Raw genomic sequence first — 20048 nt, forward strand, 5'->3', positions numbered from 1 at the left:
TATGAGAAGCTGAAGATTATAGACGGAGTGCTGTACAGAGAGATAGAATCTGATGGTGAAACTTCAAGACAACTAGTTCTCCCAGAAAACTGCATATCCACTGTCCTCACATCTTTACATGATGATATGGGCCACCAGGGAAGAGACAAGACCTTATCATTGGTACGTGACCGCTTCATCTGGTATGGTATGAACAGAGACATTGAGAACTGGATTACCAACTGTGAAAGATGCATTCGTCGAAAACAGCTTCCACATGATAGAGCTCCACTTATCAGCATAGCAACAACACAACCTTTAGAACTGGTTTGCATGGATTACTTAACCCTTGAAAGATCGAAAGGTGGATATGACAACATTTTGGTAATAACAGACCACTTCACTAGATATGCTTTAGCAGTTCCTACAAAGAACCAGACCGCACGAACCACAGCAGAGGCGTTTTTCAACAACTTCATTGTACATTATGGATTGCCTAAACGTATTCATTCTGATCAAGGAGCGAACTTTGAGAGCAAGATCATCAAAGAACTCTGCAACATTACAGGAATGGAAAAGTCCCGAACAACACCTTACCATCCTATGGGTAACGGACTTACGGAGAGATTCAACCGTACTTTATTGAACATGCTTGGAACTCTACAGACTACGCAGAAAAAAGACTGGAAGTCCCACGTAGCTGGACTCGTACATGCGTACAACTGTACCAAACAGACAACCACTGGATTTTCTCCGTACTTCTTGATGTTCGGTAGACAACCACGTTTGCCTGTGGACATAGCATTTGGAATTGAGGATACTGGTACTAAGGAACCATCTACAAAGTATGCTGAAGCTATGAAGGAGCGTCTGAAGAAAGCATACGAACTTGCATCTCGTTCAGCAAAGACAGCACAAGGTCGACAGAAAGAGGGATATGATAAGAGAGCCCGTGGAGCCATTTTGCAACCTGAAGATCGTGTACTTGTTAAAGTAGTCGCCTTCGATGGGAAGCATAAGATAGCGGATAAATGGGAAGAGGACACGTACAGAATTGTTAGACAGCCTAACATGGACATACCTGTTTACGTGGTCCAGAAGGAAAATGGAGAAGGACGCAAAAGAACACTTCACAGAAACCTCCTTCTACCAATTGGACATCTGCCCGGTTTGGAAAAGGCTACAAAGCCTAAAAGAAACCCTGCACCAAGGAAACAACTTACAAAGACAGTCCTTGAGGAAAAGAAGACGAACTCCGACAGTACCAAAGAGGAAACTGATACAGAATCGGATGAGGAGTCAGAGCAGGGCTATATTATTTATATGCCAGAGGAAGACGCACAGAGCAACACCAACAGTGATGCTGTACCTGTGGTAGATGGGCAGCAAGAGACCGTCAACTTGGCTGGTGACGATCAGACTCTAGTTGATGGTAGTCAAGAGAATGGTTTTGGACAAGACGTTATCCCTCCAGTACAGTTAAACACTGGTGAACCACCTCTTGGGGCTGATGTGACAACAGGTCAAGAAGCGACTGACCAGATTGACAGAGGGGATACTTCTGACAAACAGGATGAGCAGGATGGCAGTACGCTCCCAGACACATCAGGTGATACCGAGGCAGATACAGAAGATAACACAACGGCTCCAGATAACACACCGCAACAACCAGCAAGGCTCAGACGACGCAGAATATTACCTACACCACCAAAAGAATTACCATCAAGAACAAGAATTAGAAAACCACCTGCATATTTGAAAGACTATATCACCAAACAAGCTATTGGGCATACATCTTGGCTACAGAAAGTAGAATGGTTAAAAAGACAACTGAAAGAAGGAATGTTTAGAGGAATGGAGAATGACATCACACGTACCATCATTGAGATTGTGAAAGAAACATCATAGTGAAATACCAGTTTTGCATGCCGATGGACGAATGACGTGGAAATCATTTTTCCAACACAGGGGAGAATGTGATAGCCTCTTTATTTTGTGTAGATTTTAATTGTAAAATAAAGATGTATAATTATGTAAATGTTAAATAAAACTACAAAACATATTGTCTTTTCTAAATTTTGATTACATTGAAACGTTTCCATACATTATTGACGTATTGTTGAATATTCATGATTATTTGGATTTCAAGTAATCTGATTGGTTGGTTTGAAGTTTTAGCGCTAAGTAGTGAGTTTCTTTATTTGAGTTAGAAGGACTAATGGATTCGAAATGGACAGACGTTTATGTCCAGTAGCCATTGAAATAGTTTGAGAATTTATATTGAACAGTCAGAATTGTATTAAATGACAGACTTGACATTTTAACGTGAGTTTTCCCTATTTACTTCTTTATTAATATTTCTAATATATTTTCATAGATTGAATGATTTTTGGTATGAATGGTTATTTTTCTCTATGATCCCGAAAAGTATTATTGCTACATAGAATGCATATATTATACACTTATTTTATTATATAAATTACTGGTAGTCATTCGTTAGAGTTATATGTAAATCAGTTTAGAAAGTACACACATTCCGATCGATACTTTGAGGTGTATTCGATAAGACTTTGTTATGAGTAGATTTTAAATACTACCGTGTATTACTTGTGTAAATTATAGTCTGTACACGATAACTTTGTTGATTGATTATAAATAGAAAACATAAACAAAGTTGTACTAGATAGAGAACTACGTTTCTGTACATATTTAAAGTATTGTCCGAGATATGTTTTATTTTATACACAAGAACATTGTTTATTATGTATGTTTTATAATTATGTCTATGTTTAAATACGGTTTCATGAAAATCCGTTATTTAACATTGTAATTTTGGTTTACAGAATTTGTAAGCTGTTGTATAGAAATTCACTGTATGATTTACCAGTATGAACGCTTGAAATGGTTTGTGCCATAACAGTAACTACCTTGCTCCACAAGTTGGTAAGGATTAGTAATATGCTATTAGAATTATAATGTATTTTGTTTAAATGGGTTGAATTAACTACGAAGTATGTTAAGCACATAGTTTTGGTATAGAGTTATTTCCCTTGTTTTAGGATGCTTTTAATATTCGCTTAATATATCAATGTTGTTAATCTGAACATTTGAATATTACATGAAAAGACATTAATACTATGATTTGATGATTGAACATAATATTTGTTCTCATTATGTTCATAACTTAATTGTATTTTTGAAGTGCAATGTTTTGTATAATACCATTAAATGTAATGAAAGAATATTATACTTATAATGTGCATTACAGTATTATTGTTCTGTAAAATTCTTATAACTTTATCATTGATATTACAGGGTGTTTTACGTTACTGATAAATAAATATACTGAACCCTAGCAAGCGACTTGAGTCTTATTTAAAGCCCAAAAGTCAGCTATTACAATACGGCAACAAAGGTGATCCAAATGGCATATAGACAAAGCACTCAATCAAATATGAAAGACATGAATACCAAACAATTTTACCAATAACTAATGAGTATGTCAAATAAAAAATTAAAACCATAATATGTTTCAAGCAGTCACTAAACCATCAACATGAAAATGAGGTCATAGTACTACAAGAAATTTTGTAATATACGGTATCTGCATACAATGCATGAAGCATCCAGGTCTGCTTTGTTCTGAAATATAAGCATCTTCAAAATAGTTTACACCGTCGAATTAAATTTTGCATAGATAAATCAACCATAAAGATTATATATGGTCAGATGGATCATAATAGTTAGTTTTAAACACCTTATAATAATTTCAAACACAAAATATTATTAACCTTGTGTTTCAAGTTTCAACTAAGACTTAATCAACTATCCATGAAATGACAACACTGTCATGCAAACCATATTTGACGACATATCTATATTGCTTCAATTTCATATACAAAATATAGTTATCTCAATCACAAGTGCGACATTCAAGAGACAAGAGACAAGAACACGACACAATTGTTTTTAATCAGTCACTTAACATGCTTAACAATGAAGATAAGGTCAAAGACAATGGACATATCAGAGACAAACACTTCGCAACATAAGGTACCGACATACGAGGAATGACGCATCAAGATCTTCTAGCATATGGAATCTTCATCTTTTTGCAAACAGCTAACGCCATTGCTACTCACCTCTACAACTCGCATTCAAAAAGTTCAAGTTCTTTAAATCATCCATGAATTCACATCTTTCTATATCTGATTATAAATCTTAAATATAAAAAACAAGATGTGGTATGATTGCCAATAAGATAACTCTCCACAAGAGACCAAACGACATAATAATTAACAACTATAGGTCACTGTACGGCCTTCAACAATGAGCAAAGGCCATACCACATAGTCAGCTATAAAAGGCCCCGATATGACAAATGAAAAATAATTCAAACGAGAAAACTAACGGCCTATTGTATGTTTAACAAATGAACGTAAAACAAATATGTATCACATTAACAAACAACAACCATTGAATTACAGGCTCCTGACTTGGGACAGGCACAAACATACAGCACGTGGCGGTGTTAAACATCTTAGCGGGATCCCAACCCTCCCCTAACATGGAACAGTGATGTAACAGTACAACTAAAGAACGAACTTTAAAAATCAGTTGAAAAAGGCTTAACTCATCAGATGGATACAAATAGAAATATATCTAACAAAAACAGAGTGGATGTGGTCGGGTACTTGTATATCCAAACAACAAAAAGACACAAAGTACTAATCGGAGAGTACTCGCAGTTACTGACAGCTAGTTCCAAGCCACTTACAATTGATTAAAAAAATCATGCATCTAAGACTTAATGACTGAATAGAATACAAGTTAAGTTTCTGAAACTAAAGGCTCTAAAGGTTGCACTGTGTATATACAGCTGTTTCTCAAATCACGCCTCATTTGGGGAGATACATAACATTCATAGATACTTTGATTTGTTGACATACTTGTTCCAAGATATGATCTCCATGTTTCATCTCATAGAGACATAAGTTGGGACTGTTACCAGTAAAAAAACGTACTATTACGGTGAAAAATCTATTCTGAAGTAGGCAAAAAGTAAAGGTAGGGGTAGTACAAAATTTAAGTATAAGTTTATACTGTAACAATTTCGGGGCATATAAATGTTGAAAATAAGCCGCCTCATGTTTTGACCTTTGAATAAATAGTAGTGCATATCAACTTTATATTCTAGAATATAATTTTTCACGAAACTTATAGTAAAAGTGTCACAGTTTTTGCCACAAAGAGAGTTTCTATGGGAAATTCCATTGTCTGTATTTTCAGAAATGCAACCTATAGAGCCTGTGTCGCTTACTTAGTTCTATGTGCATAAACAACATTGGACTCTCTCCAACATTGTAGACAAGCATAGAATTCATGACGAAAATATCTTTTTTTTTACTTTGAATTTGGTCAAAATAAAAGGGGAAAATTCCTCATTTTACGGCAATGACTCCTATAAACATGATAAAAAGTGACAGTCTACTAACTATATCGGAAACTTAAACTGATCATTTTTGTTATTGAAGTTTCAGGCAAACCGCAAAACATTGTTGAAAATCGACATCAAAGGGTAACAACTCCAATACGTAGTCATTAGGATTCCTCTTTATTGTCCTAAAAGTCGACCTTGTCCTGCTGATCCTTTTTGTTATTGAAGTTTCTTTCTATCTTTTTTTATCATATCAGGCAAACAGCAAAACAATGGAAAAAAAAATGTCATTGAAGGGCAAGACCCCAAATACACAGTCGCAAAACACATTTTTAAAACTAGATAGCAACATGATTATTGTCGCAAAATCTGGGTAAATATGGATAAGATCATCTAACTTGTCCCTATGGATCAGGTGAAATAAAAAGGGAAATACTTCTGTCATTCTGCTCGAAGAAAGACTTCCAAAGACAATGTACGGCAAAGTCCAGTAGTTTCTGAGGAGAAGATTTTTGTAAAAGTTAATGAACGACGACAACGGACGACGGATGCCAAGTGATTAGAACATCTCACGTGTCCCAATGAGACAGTTGAGCTAGAAAGGGAAATACTTTTGCTCATTCCGCTCGAAGATAGACTTCACAAACAATGTTAAGCTTTTGATAACGAAAACCATTTCGAACGTTCTTGATCATACAAGTATGAAACAGACTTCAGAGTAGAATTTCTTTAATTAATCAACTATAAGTTTAAATGTTTGTTAAGAAAGATAAACACAACCAACTTGATTCAAACACTTTACCTACATTTTGTAGTAAGAGTTATCTTTCCGAACATTTTTTTTATCTTGCGAGGCCTATGTATTAGCAACCGTTAAAGAAACGGATTATGTTCAGCTTTCTCTGAAATATTTTAATAAATTAGAATCCAGCTTCACAATAATCATCCTAAGTGAATCTTGTTTCAAAAAATGTGCCTAATAGTTCTGTCTTTTTTTTTAAAACTATTTAAAAGAATTGAAAATCTAACTGGGCATAACTGTTCAGAATATAAGGATCTACCAACGTTTTATTAGATACACATTGTAAGACGATTCCTTATAGGATGACAAAACTTTCCAAAGTATATAGCATTTTTTTTCTGTTTTGACAACTATAATAGATGTTGGTTGTTCATGTTATTTCTTTCTATCTTCTTCAGACAAACGATTAATTTTATAGTTTGATTGATTAGAGAAATTCTTTTCTGAAATATGTTTCATGCTTGTAAGAACAATAATGTTCGAAATGCTTTTCGTAACGAAAATCTTAACACTTTTTTTATAAAATACTTCTTTTAGCAGAATGAACAACAGTACTTCCCGATTTAGCTCACTTTACACAAAAGGCCAAGTGAGATGTTCTCATCACTTGGCGTCCGTCGTCCGTTGTTGTCTTCTATTAATTTTTACAAAAGTATTCTCTTCAGAAACTACTGGACAAAATTTGCCAAGACTTCGCCGTACGTTGTTTTTTTAGGTCTGTTTTCGAGCAAAATGAGCTAACGTATTTGCCACTATCATCATTTAGATATATAGTGTAAAAGTTGTGTCCGACCAGCCCGCCTTACAACCCAAATGGCCGGCATGGCTATACATAGAATATAGAACAAAGGGGTAACATGGAAGTATTGTCTATTATAATGAAAATCGTTATGAATAGAACAATTCTGACCAAGCCTAATGTTTAGAATTTTAAGCAATATCAATTGTTCATTGACCTCAAAACTGTTAGAATATTAGACTACTTCATATAGGAGTTATTGCTCCCGAAAGGCAAATTTTACGATTATTTTTTATTTTTGACTTTCATCTTGAAAACTATAGTAGATAGAGACAACTTTATGTTTTAAACATGTTTAGCAAGACAAGATATACAGAGAAGTGTTATGGTCAATATTGTCAGCGATCCCTTACTCAAGATATTGTCCTTTGATAACGATGTTTTTGTGTGTTTGACGTATATCTTAAATATTAAAATAGACAGATAAACAAATTAAGAAAAGCAAAAATTATCAGCAGGACAGGATCGACTTTTAGGACAATAAAGAGGAATTTCCGATGACTACGTATTAGAGTTGTTACCCTATGATGTCGAATTTTACAATTGGTTTGCGGTTTCCCTGACATGATGAACATTGTAATAGATAGAAAGAATCTTCAATAACAAAATTGATCAGCAAGGCAGTATCCACAAACACGTTAAAGTTTGCCGATATAGTTAGTCAACTATCACTCATTAAGAAGTGATTGCCCTTAACTGAGGAATTTCTCCTTTGTTTTTTTGTTTTGACCAAAAACAAAGTCGACAAAAAATGTGTGTCATGAATTCAATTCCTGGCTAAAATGTTAGAGATAGTCCAATGTGTTTGCACACGAACCTAAATCAGCGATACATGCTCTTTTGGGCTTCTAGTTTCAGAAACTTAACTTTTCTTCTAGTCAGTCATGTGTCTTTAAGATTTATAATCAGACATAGAAAGATGATCCTTAAGTGAATATTTTAAACTAACTTGAAGTTTCTGGATGCAAGTTGTATGGATGCTTATCGGTAGACGGTGGCGACGATGGCGTTTACTATTTTTTTAAAGCGGAGATTGCATACGCAAAACGATCTAGATCTTGACTTGGATGAAGAGTTTTTTTATTGGCACTCATACCACATCTTCTTATATATACATTATGGTACGAAGTGTCAGTCTCTGATATGTTCATTATTCTTGAACTAATCTTTATGGTTCAGTGGATGCTTATAAAATGTATCGTGTTCTTGTCTCTTGAATGTCTCACTTGTGATTGAGATAACTATATTTGGTATATAAAATCATTACGACGTTTATATGCCGTCAGATTTTTTTCGCATGACCTTGTTTTCATTTCATTGATAGTTGATTAAGGCGTAGTTGATACTTGAAACAAAAGATAAATTATAATTAGTTTATGAAATTATTGAGAGGTATATATGTTACAGTAAAAAGTTGAAATTAGGAATAATACGTTATTACTCAAATTTAGGAATTATATGTAGTTCCTGATGTACATAGTAAATACAAGTAATTCCTGAAGCTGCCCAGTTATTACCAGTAATTACTTATTTCTAAATGAATTTTTACACATATTTCCTGGTGGAGTTTTAAGTCCCCGAGGATATCACCAGCCCAGTATTGAGCACTTTTGTGCTGACATGACTTATCATTGATATGGTCATATCTATAAATTAACTGTTTAGCTTTTTGGGATTCGAGCGTCACTGATGAGTCTTTTGTAGACGAAACGCGCGTCTGGCGTAAATACAAAATGTAATCCTGGTATCTATGATGAGTTTATTTACTAACTAATCAAACAATGTTGTAGTATGGTCAGTTGATCAAGCGTAAGGGCAATATTGATTAGAAGATCGGTCAGTACTATCGGTATTACAAAATGATCATACTAAAATATACATTCATCTTAAATATGTTAAATTGTCTGAAACAACTTTGCTGAAAATAAACGACGATAAAGAATAAATATTTACTGAGTTGTTGTTCAAATTGTACAATGAAAATGTCTAATGCCAAAGGAGATGCTGAACACCGTAATCAGCAGATTGAGCATTTTGTTTAAAAATCAAATGAAAAAAAAGGAGATAATCACAATCTTCTTTTAAGGTAACTGATGGTTTTCAAGACATTTCTGTTGTATTTCAAATAATTCAACATATAACAGCTATTTAACAGTCTTATTAAAAGGCTGCATTAAAGGCGAAGGGGTTAATTGGTGCATTTGATTCGAGCATCACTGATGAGTCTTTTGTAGACGAAACGTGCGTCTGGCGTAAATACAAAATTTAATACTTGTATCTATGATGAGTTAATTTGCACAACTTGCTTATTCAACCCTAAGCAAATCGACGGATGCCACATGTGGAGCAGGATCTGCTTACCCGTCAGGAGCACCTGGGATCACCCCCAGTTTTGATGGGGCTCGTGTTGCTAAGTCTTTAGTTTTCTATGTTGTGTCTTGTGTACTATTATTTGTCTGTTTGTCTTTTTCTTTTTTAACCATGGCGTTGTCAGTTTATTTTCGATCTATGAGTTTGACTGTTCCCCTGGTATCTTTCGTCCCTCTTTTGATTCTTAGAAAAAATGTATTTCACAGAAACACATGTTGATTGAATTTTGTTTGTTTTTATTTTTGTTTTTTCAAATAAGGAGTTCGATGCTATTTACAAACTGTAAATGTGATATGCTAAATATGAAAATAATTTTAATGTTGTAATCTAATATAATATCGATCAAATTAACACGCAATATATGCCTGATATGTAAGTTTGTATTGTAAAACAACATTGCTACCTCTGTTACAGAGTGCTTAAAGGGCTGACCAATTATGTCCTGAAAATTGTTTTAATTTACTTTATTTGAAAGTCACATACGTGATGAATTAATCATTTTGATTTTGTCTCTACATATACCTTTTTACAACATCAACATTTTTTTTTTAACATTGAGTTGATCTATCAATGAAGATGTATTATAGGGATTTTGTTATTTGTTTTGTGTTTTGTTTTTTCTCACGTTTATCTTACGTCTTTTTTTTATTTATATCTATAATTCGACTAAATGTGTCTAAAAAAATATAAAATATATAATTCCAACTTAAAAATCCGTCCAAAATACCAAGGGGACAAACAATACTCTGTCCTAACACTCAAAGGTACCACACTACAACATCCGCTGTCAGTAATGTAGACCATGCCTGTCTAAAGTATGTCCTTGCATTACATTAAAAGCATGACACTTTTGATAATTTAGACCTGCTGATCAAGTTAACCGGTACAATGGCAACATTTTTCCATTAACAATATACCATACAGCAGTATGACAACAGAGAACTGATTACCTTGGTGTACGTTTTGCATGCTATTCGGATGATGTAAAACTAAAAAAAAGGATTTAAAGAATAAGTTATCAGTCTAGCATAAATAGTTTGTATTGAATATATCTTCGTAGTTTTTGCCTTCTTTCATATCTAACCAACATCTGCATACATTGTATATTGGCAATTAGCAAATACAATAAATAGGACAATTACCAATGCACATAATTGTTATGGTTAGGCTCATCTTGCCCTTTGGGACTAACTCAATTCTGAATTTAAAAACAAAGGCAAAAATGAAAAACACATAACAACAAAAAAATCCAAGTGAACTTCAATTGCTCAAGAATGTTGAAATCTTAGGTTTCATAACAAAATGTATTACACCCATAGTATTTTAACAATTGTTTCATTCGTTTGACAATTTCAGCTTTTGATTTGGCAATTTGATTGGGCAATTTCCGTTTTGAATTTTCCTTAGAGGTCTGAGTTTTGGCATTTTACTTTCTACCTGTCATTTGTACCTTTTTCTTTCTTTTCTTTCTAGAATCGTTGCTGTAAAATTTCCTTATAACACACATAATATTTGACTTATATTGTTAAAATGTTATGTTTTTTGATAAATTTTGATTTGAAATCTCAGATAATGCCTGTTTCTTTGTTGTAGTAATCTATATCATGTTGTTATTAGTACACACTATTAAAACTAAGTATCCCATTTGAAACAGAGAAACCTGGCACCATTTAGCTGTTTTCAAAATTAAAGTATGGGATGGCATCTTTAGACACATTACTGTAATACAACTGAATGTATATCGTATTCATTGATATGCTTACATATATTTATCTAAATTCCGCACAAGTCGATATTACATGTATGACAGATCTATTATCATCATGGGTCATACTGTCACGTTTATATAATGGACTTAACCTATGAACCAGCAAACATGTATCATATCCTTTAATGTGTTTATATGCTACTGCTGTCTAATTGCAATACATAAAGTGGTTCATACATGTTTTTGCTTTTATTTTACGTAATAAAGGTTTACATTTATTTACATAAAACTGATGTTCTATGTGTGTCCTTTAAAATATGTGCTGCAAAACTTCAGTTCGCCAATAAACCATCTCTTTGTAAATTAGTAATATTCCGTAATAGTTAGTCATGGTCACCTGTTTATCTTATCTACTGTTTTGTTGTATTAAAATATATTAGAAGGTCAATCCAGAAAAACTCTTTGGACGCCTAAAATTTATAAAAGTTGTTTTCAGTTTTTTTTTATCCCAACATGCTCAATATTATCAGAGATTGTACATCTTTGACCTGTTCGTAGATTACAAAGATATATGATCGATATTCTTTGGTGTAAAATTTCCTAGGTGAACTTCAGAAAATTGTTATCATCATTTGTCAAGCAAAATTGTCCGTATAACTACAAAAATTTGATAATATGTCTGTTTGTTATACATATTAAAATGCAGATTAATATTTTTATTTATTATTTCAAACCTCAAAATGTATGATGAAAGTTCTATTCCAATTGCCTACAATATATTTGTTTAAAAATTGTTCAACCAACTTCACATAGAGTGTGTTATATTTTAAGTTTCAGCAAATGCATTATTGCATTGTCTAACGGATTGCATCTTTAGGTGAGTTTCAGCAAAAACCAGTTGGGAAGTCTCTGATAACCTCGACCCTTATTAACCTCACCCTCAGTCTATGTGTGCACATTCGACAATACCACCGAGGCAGCGATGAGTTTTATATGATAATAATCGTTTATATATAAAACCATATTGTATAGTTTTTTTTTTGTTATTTGTTTGATGCTATTGATTAACAATTCATTTGTCATACTCCGTTCATTTCCCACATGTTAAATGTTAGGTTGCATTGACAAAATATAATTCACCACTGACAATGAAAAAGTTACGAAAAGTAGATTATCTACCTGATATTAGAATTTTCAAAGAAAAGTTAAATGAAAAATATAGGCATTTTAGTTCATATCAGTATGAAATAGAGACTCGTAGAAGAGTATATCATAAACAATACCATGTGTCTGCACCAAATGCGCATTTTGACATTTAAACTATTAAACTGGACATCAAAAGGGTCCCTGTCTTCCCTTTATTAATTTTTCATTATTCATCTGACCTTTGGTTTGAGATGAATCTAAGATTTTTTTTCGTGGAAGACCTTCTATTAACAGTCAGAAAGAATAACATTAATAATTAGATATAACAAGATGTGGTATGAGTGCCAATGATACACTCTCCATCCAAGTCACAATTTATAAGTCTGTTAAAGGTTAAGTTAGTTTTTGAGGTGAATGCCGACATTTTTTTGCTATTTAAAGAATATTACCATGAAAGATTAAATGAAAAATACTTGAACATATACGATTTGTGCATGTTGATTTACATTTAGGAATGATGTCCTTGTACCGATGATAAAATTTAGTAAATGTTTTGACTAGTTTGTGGTAGCGAAAACTCTAGTGTAATACATTTTCAGTAATACATAGATTTCTTTCTTTCAAATCAAAAACGTTGTGACATACACGAGCGAATAGAACAAGTTGAGATATATAAACACCATAAGAAGGTGACAGGGGGCAATTACCGTCTTGAAATGGATAATGGATAAAATAGGAAATAACAAATCATCTCTTTTATCATAAATATTGGATATTAAGCTTCTCGTTAAAGATATAGATATCAAGATCCAGGAAAGAGCAGTATTCATTGTTAGTATTAGCTTCATTTAAAGTCAGTACAGCAGGAAAAATCTCTTTTAGTGTACATTCAGAAGTCGTCATTATTAAGAGCCAATATATCATCCACATATCTAAAAGTGTTATTACATTTGTATCAAATATTGTTTCGATTGGTCTTTGCTGATTTTAGTCTTAAATTGTAATTCATAACAATACAGAAACAGGTCCACTATAAGTAGAGCACAGTTATTCCCCATAGGAATTCCGATAACTTCCGATAAACGGAATCTCCAAAGCAAACAAAAACGTTATCTAATAAATTCACGGGCAGCTATAGTATCAAACCAAATCCAAATGACATAGATCTTTTGTTTGTTGTTACTATATGTACTAAACAATGACTAAAAAGAGTTTGAACATATATTCACATTCTCATTTAATTTGGTGTTTGAATTTTATATCTTTTAATAAGAATATGAGGAAAAGTGATATATAGGATAGAAAAATCAAAACTTTGAACATATTCAAAATCACCAATATAAGCATGCAATTTATCATATACGTTCTAACGACTAACGAGTACCACAATTGACAGGTGTTGTTTTATGTATAGCAGATGTATCGAATAAATCAACCATGTAGTACTGTATTACAGACATTGATAGTAACTAAAATAGCCGATACATTACTTAATTTGAATGACACTGGGTCACATTAATAAATACTTTCAACGAATTTTGACGCTCCAAAAGTAATTATTTCGACTATTTTCAAAGGCCTGACGGGATGCATAAATACAGAGTCACGTCAAATGGATATCGCCAAAAACAGACTAAACAGCAAAAGTAATGATCATAGAGACCATAAAAAAGAATACTATAACACATTATTAAGATAAACAACATCAGTGCGCAGAATCTTTACTTTAAGACCATCGCGTATTATTTGTGAAATTGGTACGGAATATTTATCAACAAGGTCTTGATACCTTCCGATAAACTTATTTTTAGAAAAAAAGACGAGACGATCTTTGACATAGCACTGGTTCATCAAATTTCTGCTCAGACACTGGAGACGTTTTACAAAGTCTGAGTAGGAGCTGGTAGCTCTAGAATACCAAATAAGTTGGGAAATGTATATCCCATATACAGGTGAAGTTGGTATATTGCTACTAAGGCTGAGGAAGTTAACACATACATCCTTTTTTAAATTAAAAGATAAATTCAAAATAGAACGACAGTTCGGCTCGAGCATCTTACCCTTCCAGTTTTAAGAAAAGATTTGCCGACTAACGAGTACCACACTTGGTAGGTGATGCTTTATGTACAGCAGGTGTATCTAATGAAACAACCTTGTAGTACAGACATCGATGGTATCTAAAATAGCCGATACATTACTTAATTCATATGAAACTGGGTCACATTATAAGTATCAAGAATCAATTACAGGTGCGTTCTAATTGATTTTAGTTGTTTTATGTTATTGTTGTTTAATTTAGTAAACACAGAAAGATTAATTTGCTCCCTTATTAGATGTTATGTTATAAACGAAAGAGATTTTGGGCATAGGCCAAAAAGGTGCCACATACAGACATGTATTTCAAGCCACCCAAGAATGCAAAATATTGCGTCTTCAAACATTGCTCATCTTTAACATCAACAATAATTTGACTAAGAAAAAACAAATCAAATTGCAATTATTTTATTTTGAACATTTCCGCTGTTTCTTTTCTGTTTTTCTCAAATCGCTTATGGTACGACTGAAAACAAAAATAAATGCATCATTATTTAAAACAAAATGTATGAAACAGTAACTTTCACGTAATGCTATTCCTGTTCTAAATTGATTCATTTGTATAGCTTTTAAGAAATGAAAAAATTTAAATAAACCAATGTACATTAAACAAACATATTTGGTTTATATGTAGGGGAAAGCGATTGCTGCAATGTGTTTACTGATATATAGAATGTTGATAATTTACCTAGATATATCGAGTTTCTCGTGTTACCTTCGCACATTCGTTGAGATTCTCCAGCACAAGCCATGTTACAGTCTGAGTCTGCTACTTTTTGATACCTTTTGCTTTTTAGTATATTTCCACACATACAGAATGTACTATACTGAAAAAGTAAAACAAAAAGTAAATTCTGAACAAAATGATTTAAATATGCTATAAACAAATAACATGTATCAAAATGCTGGAACGAATAAAAGTATGGAATGGTACACATGGTACATGTATGAACACTTTTTTGTTAACAACTTATCCATAAATAAAAAAAAACGGACTAGTGGTGCGAATTATATATAATCTTTATCACTTTAGTGTTTTTTTTTAATATAACAAATTGATTTTCCTGACGTTTTAGAAATACATATCTTACATATTTTTTTTTCGTTTGAAGCTGAATGCAAGGCACATTTGATTTAACGTAATTTTATGTTTAACTTTCAACAAATGATTTTGAAATCAGTGTCACCTGCATGCCTAAATATTTATATCTTTTGCAATGTTCACTACATTTAGCCAAGGTTATAGACTTCCCCAAGTTCGAAAATCTAGCTTTCAGATGTCTGTAACCGTCATCTGTGTAACATCCAATATATCCTAAAATATCAACAATATAATTTATTTATAGTAATACAATCAAAAGATATTAGAAGACTTGTGTTATTACATTCTGTCGTTTAAAAGCAGTTTTGTTTTTTTTATTAAGGAAATATTACTAAATAATTATACAACGATTTAGAATTAAAAAAAAACAACTTTTCAAAGTTATTATCAGGTTCAATCATATTTAAAATCAATATCATTTGAATATGTATGTGTCACTCTTATTCACAATTTTTCCAAACCTGTTTCTACACGCGGATCCTTTAATTGATCGCGAATTTTCAATGTTATTTCTAACACGATGCATAAAGATGTATCGTCATAGTTAATCTGTCGTATTTAGATTGTGATTAAATAGACAGAATAAATTTGCAAAAAGCTACCTGAGCACATTGTATTCAATAAGCATTAATACAAAATCGTATACATATAAATTAGTTTTGTACGCAATGATTAAAATGTTGTTGATAAACATTATCCTATAACGAATACAAACCTAGATTTCTAGTTGCTTTTTGCAAACCATTGACCACTTTACTAAGATCTGTGAGTGTTGATTCAACTGCAGAAACACCGTTGCTATTACCCCTCGAAGCTGCTATTATTTTGTTCATTTGGTCCCGTTGGGAATCCTTCACTTTTTTAATCGAACTAATGACCGCTTTTCTAAGATCTGTGAGCTTTGATTTAACTGCAGAAACACCGTTGCTATTTTCCTTCGAAGCTGCTATTATTTTGTTCATTTGGTCCTGTTGGGAATCCTTCACTTTTTTAATCGAACTATGGACCGCTTTACTAAGATCTGTGAGCTTTGATTTAACTGCAGAAACACCGTTGCTATTTTCCTTCGAAGCTGCTATTATTTTGTTCATTTGGTCCTGTTGGGAATCCTTCACTTTTTTAATCGAACTATGGACCGCTTTACTAAGATCTGTGAGTTTTGATTTAACTGCAGAAACACCGTTGCTATTTTCCTTCGAAGCTGCTATTATTTTGTTCATTTGGTCCTGTTGGGAATCCTTCACTTTTTTCATTGAACTATTGACCGCTTTACTAAGATCTGTGAGTTTTGATTTAACTGCAGAAACACCGTTACTATTTTCCTTCGAAGCTGCTTTTATTTTGTTAATTTGGTCCTGTTGAGAATCCTTCATTTTTTTAATCGAACTATTGACCGCTTTACTAAGATCTGTGAGTTTTGATTTAACTGCAGAAACACCGTTGCTATTTTTCTTCGAAGCTGCTTTTATTTTGTTCAATTGGTCCTGTTAGGAATCCTTCACTTTTTTAATCGAACCATGGACCGCTTTACTAAGATCTGTGAGCTTTGATTTAACTGCAGAAACGCTGTTGTTATTATACTTTGAATCTGCTATTACTTTATTCAATTGGTCCTGTTGGTCATCCATCACTTTTTTATTCGAACCATGAACGGCTTTACTAAGATCTGTGAGCTTGGATTCAATTACAGAAACGATGTGGCTATTATCCTTCAGATCTGCTTTTATTTTGTTTATTTTGTCCTGTTGGGAATCCATGACCTTTTCAATCGAACCATTGACGGCTTTACTTAGATCTGTGAGCTTGGATTTAATTGCAGAAACGCTGTGGGTATTATCATTCGAAGCTGCTATTATTTTGTTCAATTGGTCCTGTTGGGAATCCATAACTTTGTTAATCGAACCATTGACGGTTTTACTAAGCTCGGTGAGCTGGGATTTAATTGCAGAAACGCTGTGGCTATTATCCTTCGCAGCTTCTTTTATTCTGTTCAATTGGTCCTGTTGGGATTTCATCATTTTTACAATCGATTTTAATTCGAAGATAAAACCTTGTCATCGTTATTATCTAATAAGAAACCACGAATTGGAATCTTATTTGGTGCATTCAAGGATAAACTGACCCCATTTCGTTTATCTAAACTAGTAACTATTACAAATTTCAAGAAAACAACGAGAATTGCTAAGCTCTTCATTCTGTTGATAGATGTTTAAAATATCAGGAAATCACTGTTTTATAATAAAACAACTAATATGCATATGGCATGTAATTGTATTAATTACGAACGCGGCTGTTGCGTGATATGTGATACATGTATTTCTATGTTTGTCGTTTGCATATGGGAGTAAATGTTACATGAAATAAAAGAAAAATATCATACTGAACAGAAAATACATGTAAGAAACTGTCCGCATATTTGAACGTTCTACGATATACAACAGCATTTCATTACGAAAATACATGAGACAAAAATATGTTCAAATACTAAACGGAACAAATCTATAAGTAAGCACCCTCATATACACATTCGGCTAAACAAGCAACCACATTGTTGTATATCACAATTTTTAAACAATTAAAGATAAAAAGAGATAACCATTAATAACTCTATTTTTTTATTGCCGGCATAATTTTTTCTGACTTCATCGAAACAATTAAAAACTTCATTATTTATCCTGCTACTTTATGTTCAGGAGTACCTACAATTGCCTTGTGGTCTTTGTATGGCCAAATACCGTCTGTTGTGTATACGTGCACGTCGCGTTGTTGCTCTTCGATATGTTATTTTCCCTTCGCTAAAACTTACACAGCGCATAAACTACAACTGAAAATTGATTATCGTATTCATTGTCAATTAATACAGTTATTGATTTGTACTTTTCATAATTTATATGTTGTCGAACTATATAAATCTTTTGATAGTAATTGCTCGAAGAAGTTAATAAGAAAACAAGGGGTCAATCAATAGTCGATTAGGACAACCACACAACACCTTTATACATGTATAAAAACATACAGAATGTTTAAAAAATACTGATACTAAAGTTTGAAAAAGATTACACCACAAACAAAAAAACAAAACAGAAGTTTCCTCATAAGCACTGCACGGGTAGTTAGTTTTCGCTCCTGCTTTTCATTCGTCGTTTTTTTTAGTTTGATATCATGTGATTCAAAGGTGTATTTGATAGTTTCTTTTCGATGTATTACATTGTATTATATTTTAGATTTGTTACGGTTAATAGCATGGTATTATATAGTAAGACGTGTCTCTTGTTTAAAGGTTAATCTAGACCTCTCATTTAGTGTTGTCGAGTTGCTGTCGAAATAATGTTCCCACACATATCTCTTTATTTATGAAAGTAAGTAATTAACAGGAGCGAATCCTAGCATGTTGCGTCAACATTATTGTGTAAATTATTGAAATATCAAAATCAATCATGACTTGATTTAATTTCTATTGAAAATGACAACATACCCAATTAAAGCATCTTAATAGACAGTACAATACGAGACAAACAAATAATAAGGGAAAATAAAATGAACGAATTTCACCTAATATTTCAAATAGTCACGCGTCGTCTTAAAGGGGCAATAGCTGTCAAATTCATCCTCATCCATTTGACTCAAATACCTATTCTTGAGTTATAGCATACTAAAACGTATTTCCAAATTATAAAAAGTATAAAATTAACAATTTACGCTGCACGGACTCGAAAATATGTATCAGCATTTCGTGTGTAGTTTAGTCTAATTAACCGTCGAGATGACCTCCGAAGACCGCCTACGGTCATATAGCCCGCTATAAACATAAACATAGAATGATATAAATAGATAGCGAAATGGATTTTTCTAGGTCTGTTTGATTTCATATTATACGTTTAAAACGTGTTAATAATCGTTTTTACCTGTATAGGAATGAATTTTTGTAGATCAAATCAGTCAACTAAATGGTTTACCCTTGTTTCACTTCCAATGTTGACATTCTTTTCTTTTTAATAGCTGAACACGCCTAGTCAATGCATATCCCATCTCTAGCTAAGGGGTTCAATTGAAGTTCTTATGAATACGGATTTAATGAGATCAAATTATTCACTTGCAAGTGAATAATACATTAGCGATGTTTCTTTGCTTATTTTGACAAAACTGAACCAAACTGACTGCTGAAAGCGAATTATCATATCACTATTTCACTTTCATTAATGATTGAACAAAAAACTATATATTTGATTTTTTCTATATCTCGTAGCTAATGCCCCTATAAAAGTTATAAAAGGATTTAACCATGACTGCTTTTTCTGATGTTCCTTACAGTTAAACCAACATGGAATATACTCATATCTGACATATCTAACTAACTTGCCGATTATAATCATGATAGTTATGTTTTAAAAAAAAATGTTATCGCCATGTTTTGAATTTTTGCCTTAAGATTCAATTATCTTCCTTAGCGTAAACAATATCATCACCAGATATATATAACAAACTCCGCCTCAGACTATTTAATGCTTGAACTCATGTGGTTTGATTTGTCATATTCAAATATGCAACAGATAACGAACAGTCAGATGTCGACTTAACATTTTAATGCTCTTTCCATTTTATTCTCGCACC

The 20048-nt window shown here is 32.7% G+C and overlaps 1 protein-coding gene across 1 annotated transcript; it reads right to left on the bottom strand.

Annotated features, from left to right (window-relative positions):
• Nucleotides 1–14727: 14727 nt before the first annotated feature.
• LOC127716006 (uncharacterized) lies at nt 14728–17623 on the bottom strand. Its single transcript, XM_052222111.1, has 4 exons — nt 16153–17623; nt 15523–15650; nt 15024–15162; nt 14728–14801 (listed from the first exon to the last, which is right to left on the bottom strand). Exons 1-4 carry the CDS (start codon nt 16808–16810, stop codon nt 14791–14793), a joined length of 936 nt encoding a protein of 311 aa, XP_052078071.1. The 5' UTR covers nt 16811–17623; the 3' UTR covers nt 14728–14790.
• Nucleotides 17624–20048: the final 2425 nt, after the last annotated feature.

The sequence above is a fragment of the Mytilus californianus genome, unplaced genomic scaffold, assembly GCF_021869535.1.
Source record: "Mytilus californianus isolate M0D057914Y unplaced genomic scaffold, xbMytCali1.0.p SCAF_9, whole genome shotgun sequence".
NCBI lineage: Eukaryota > Metazoa > Mollusca > Bivalvia > Mytilida > Mytilidae > Mytilus > Mytilus californianus.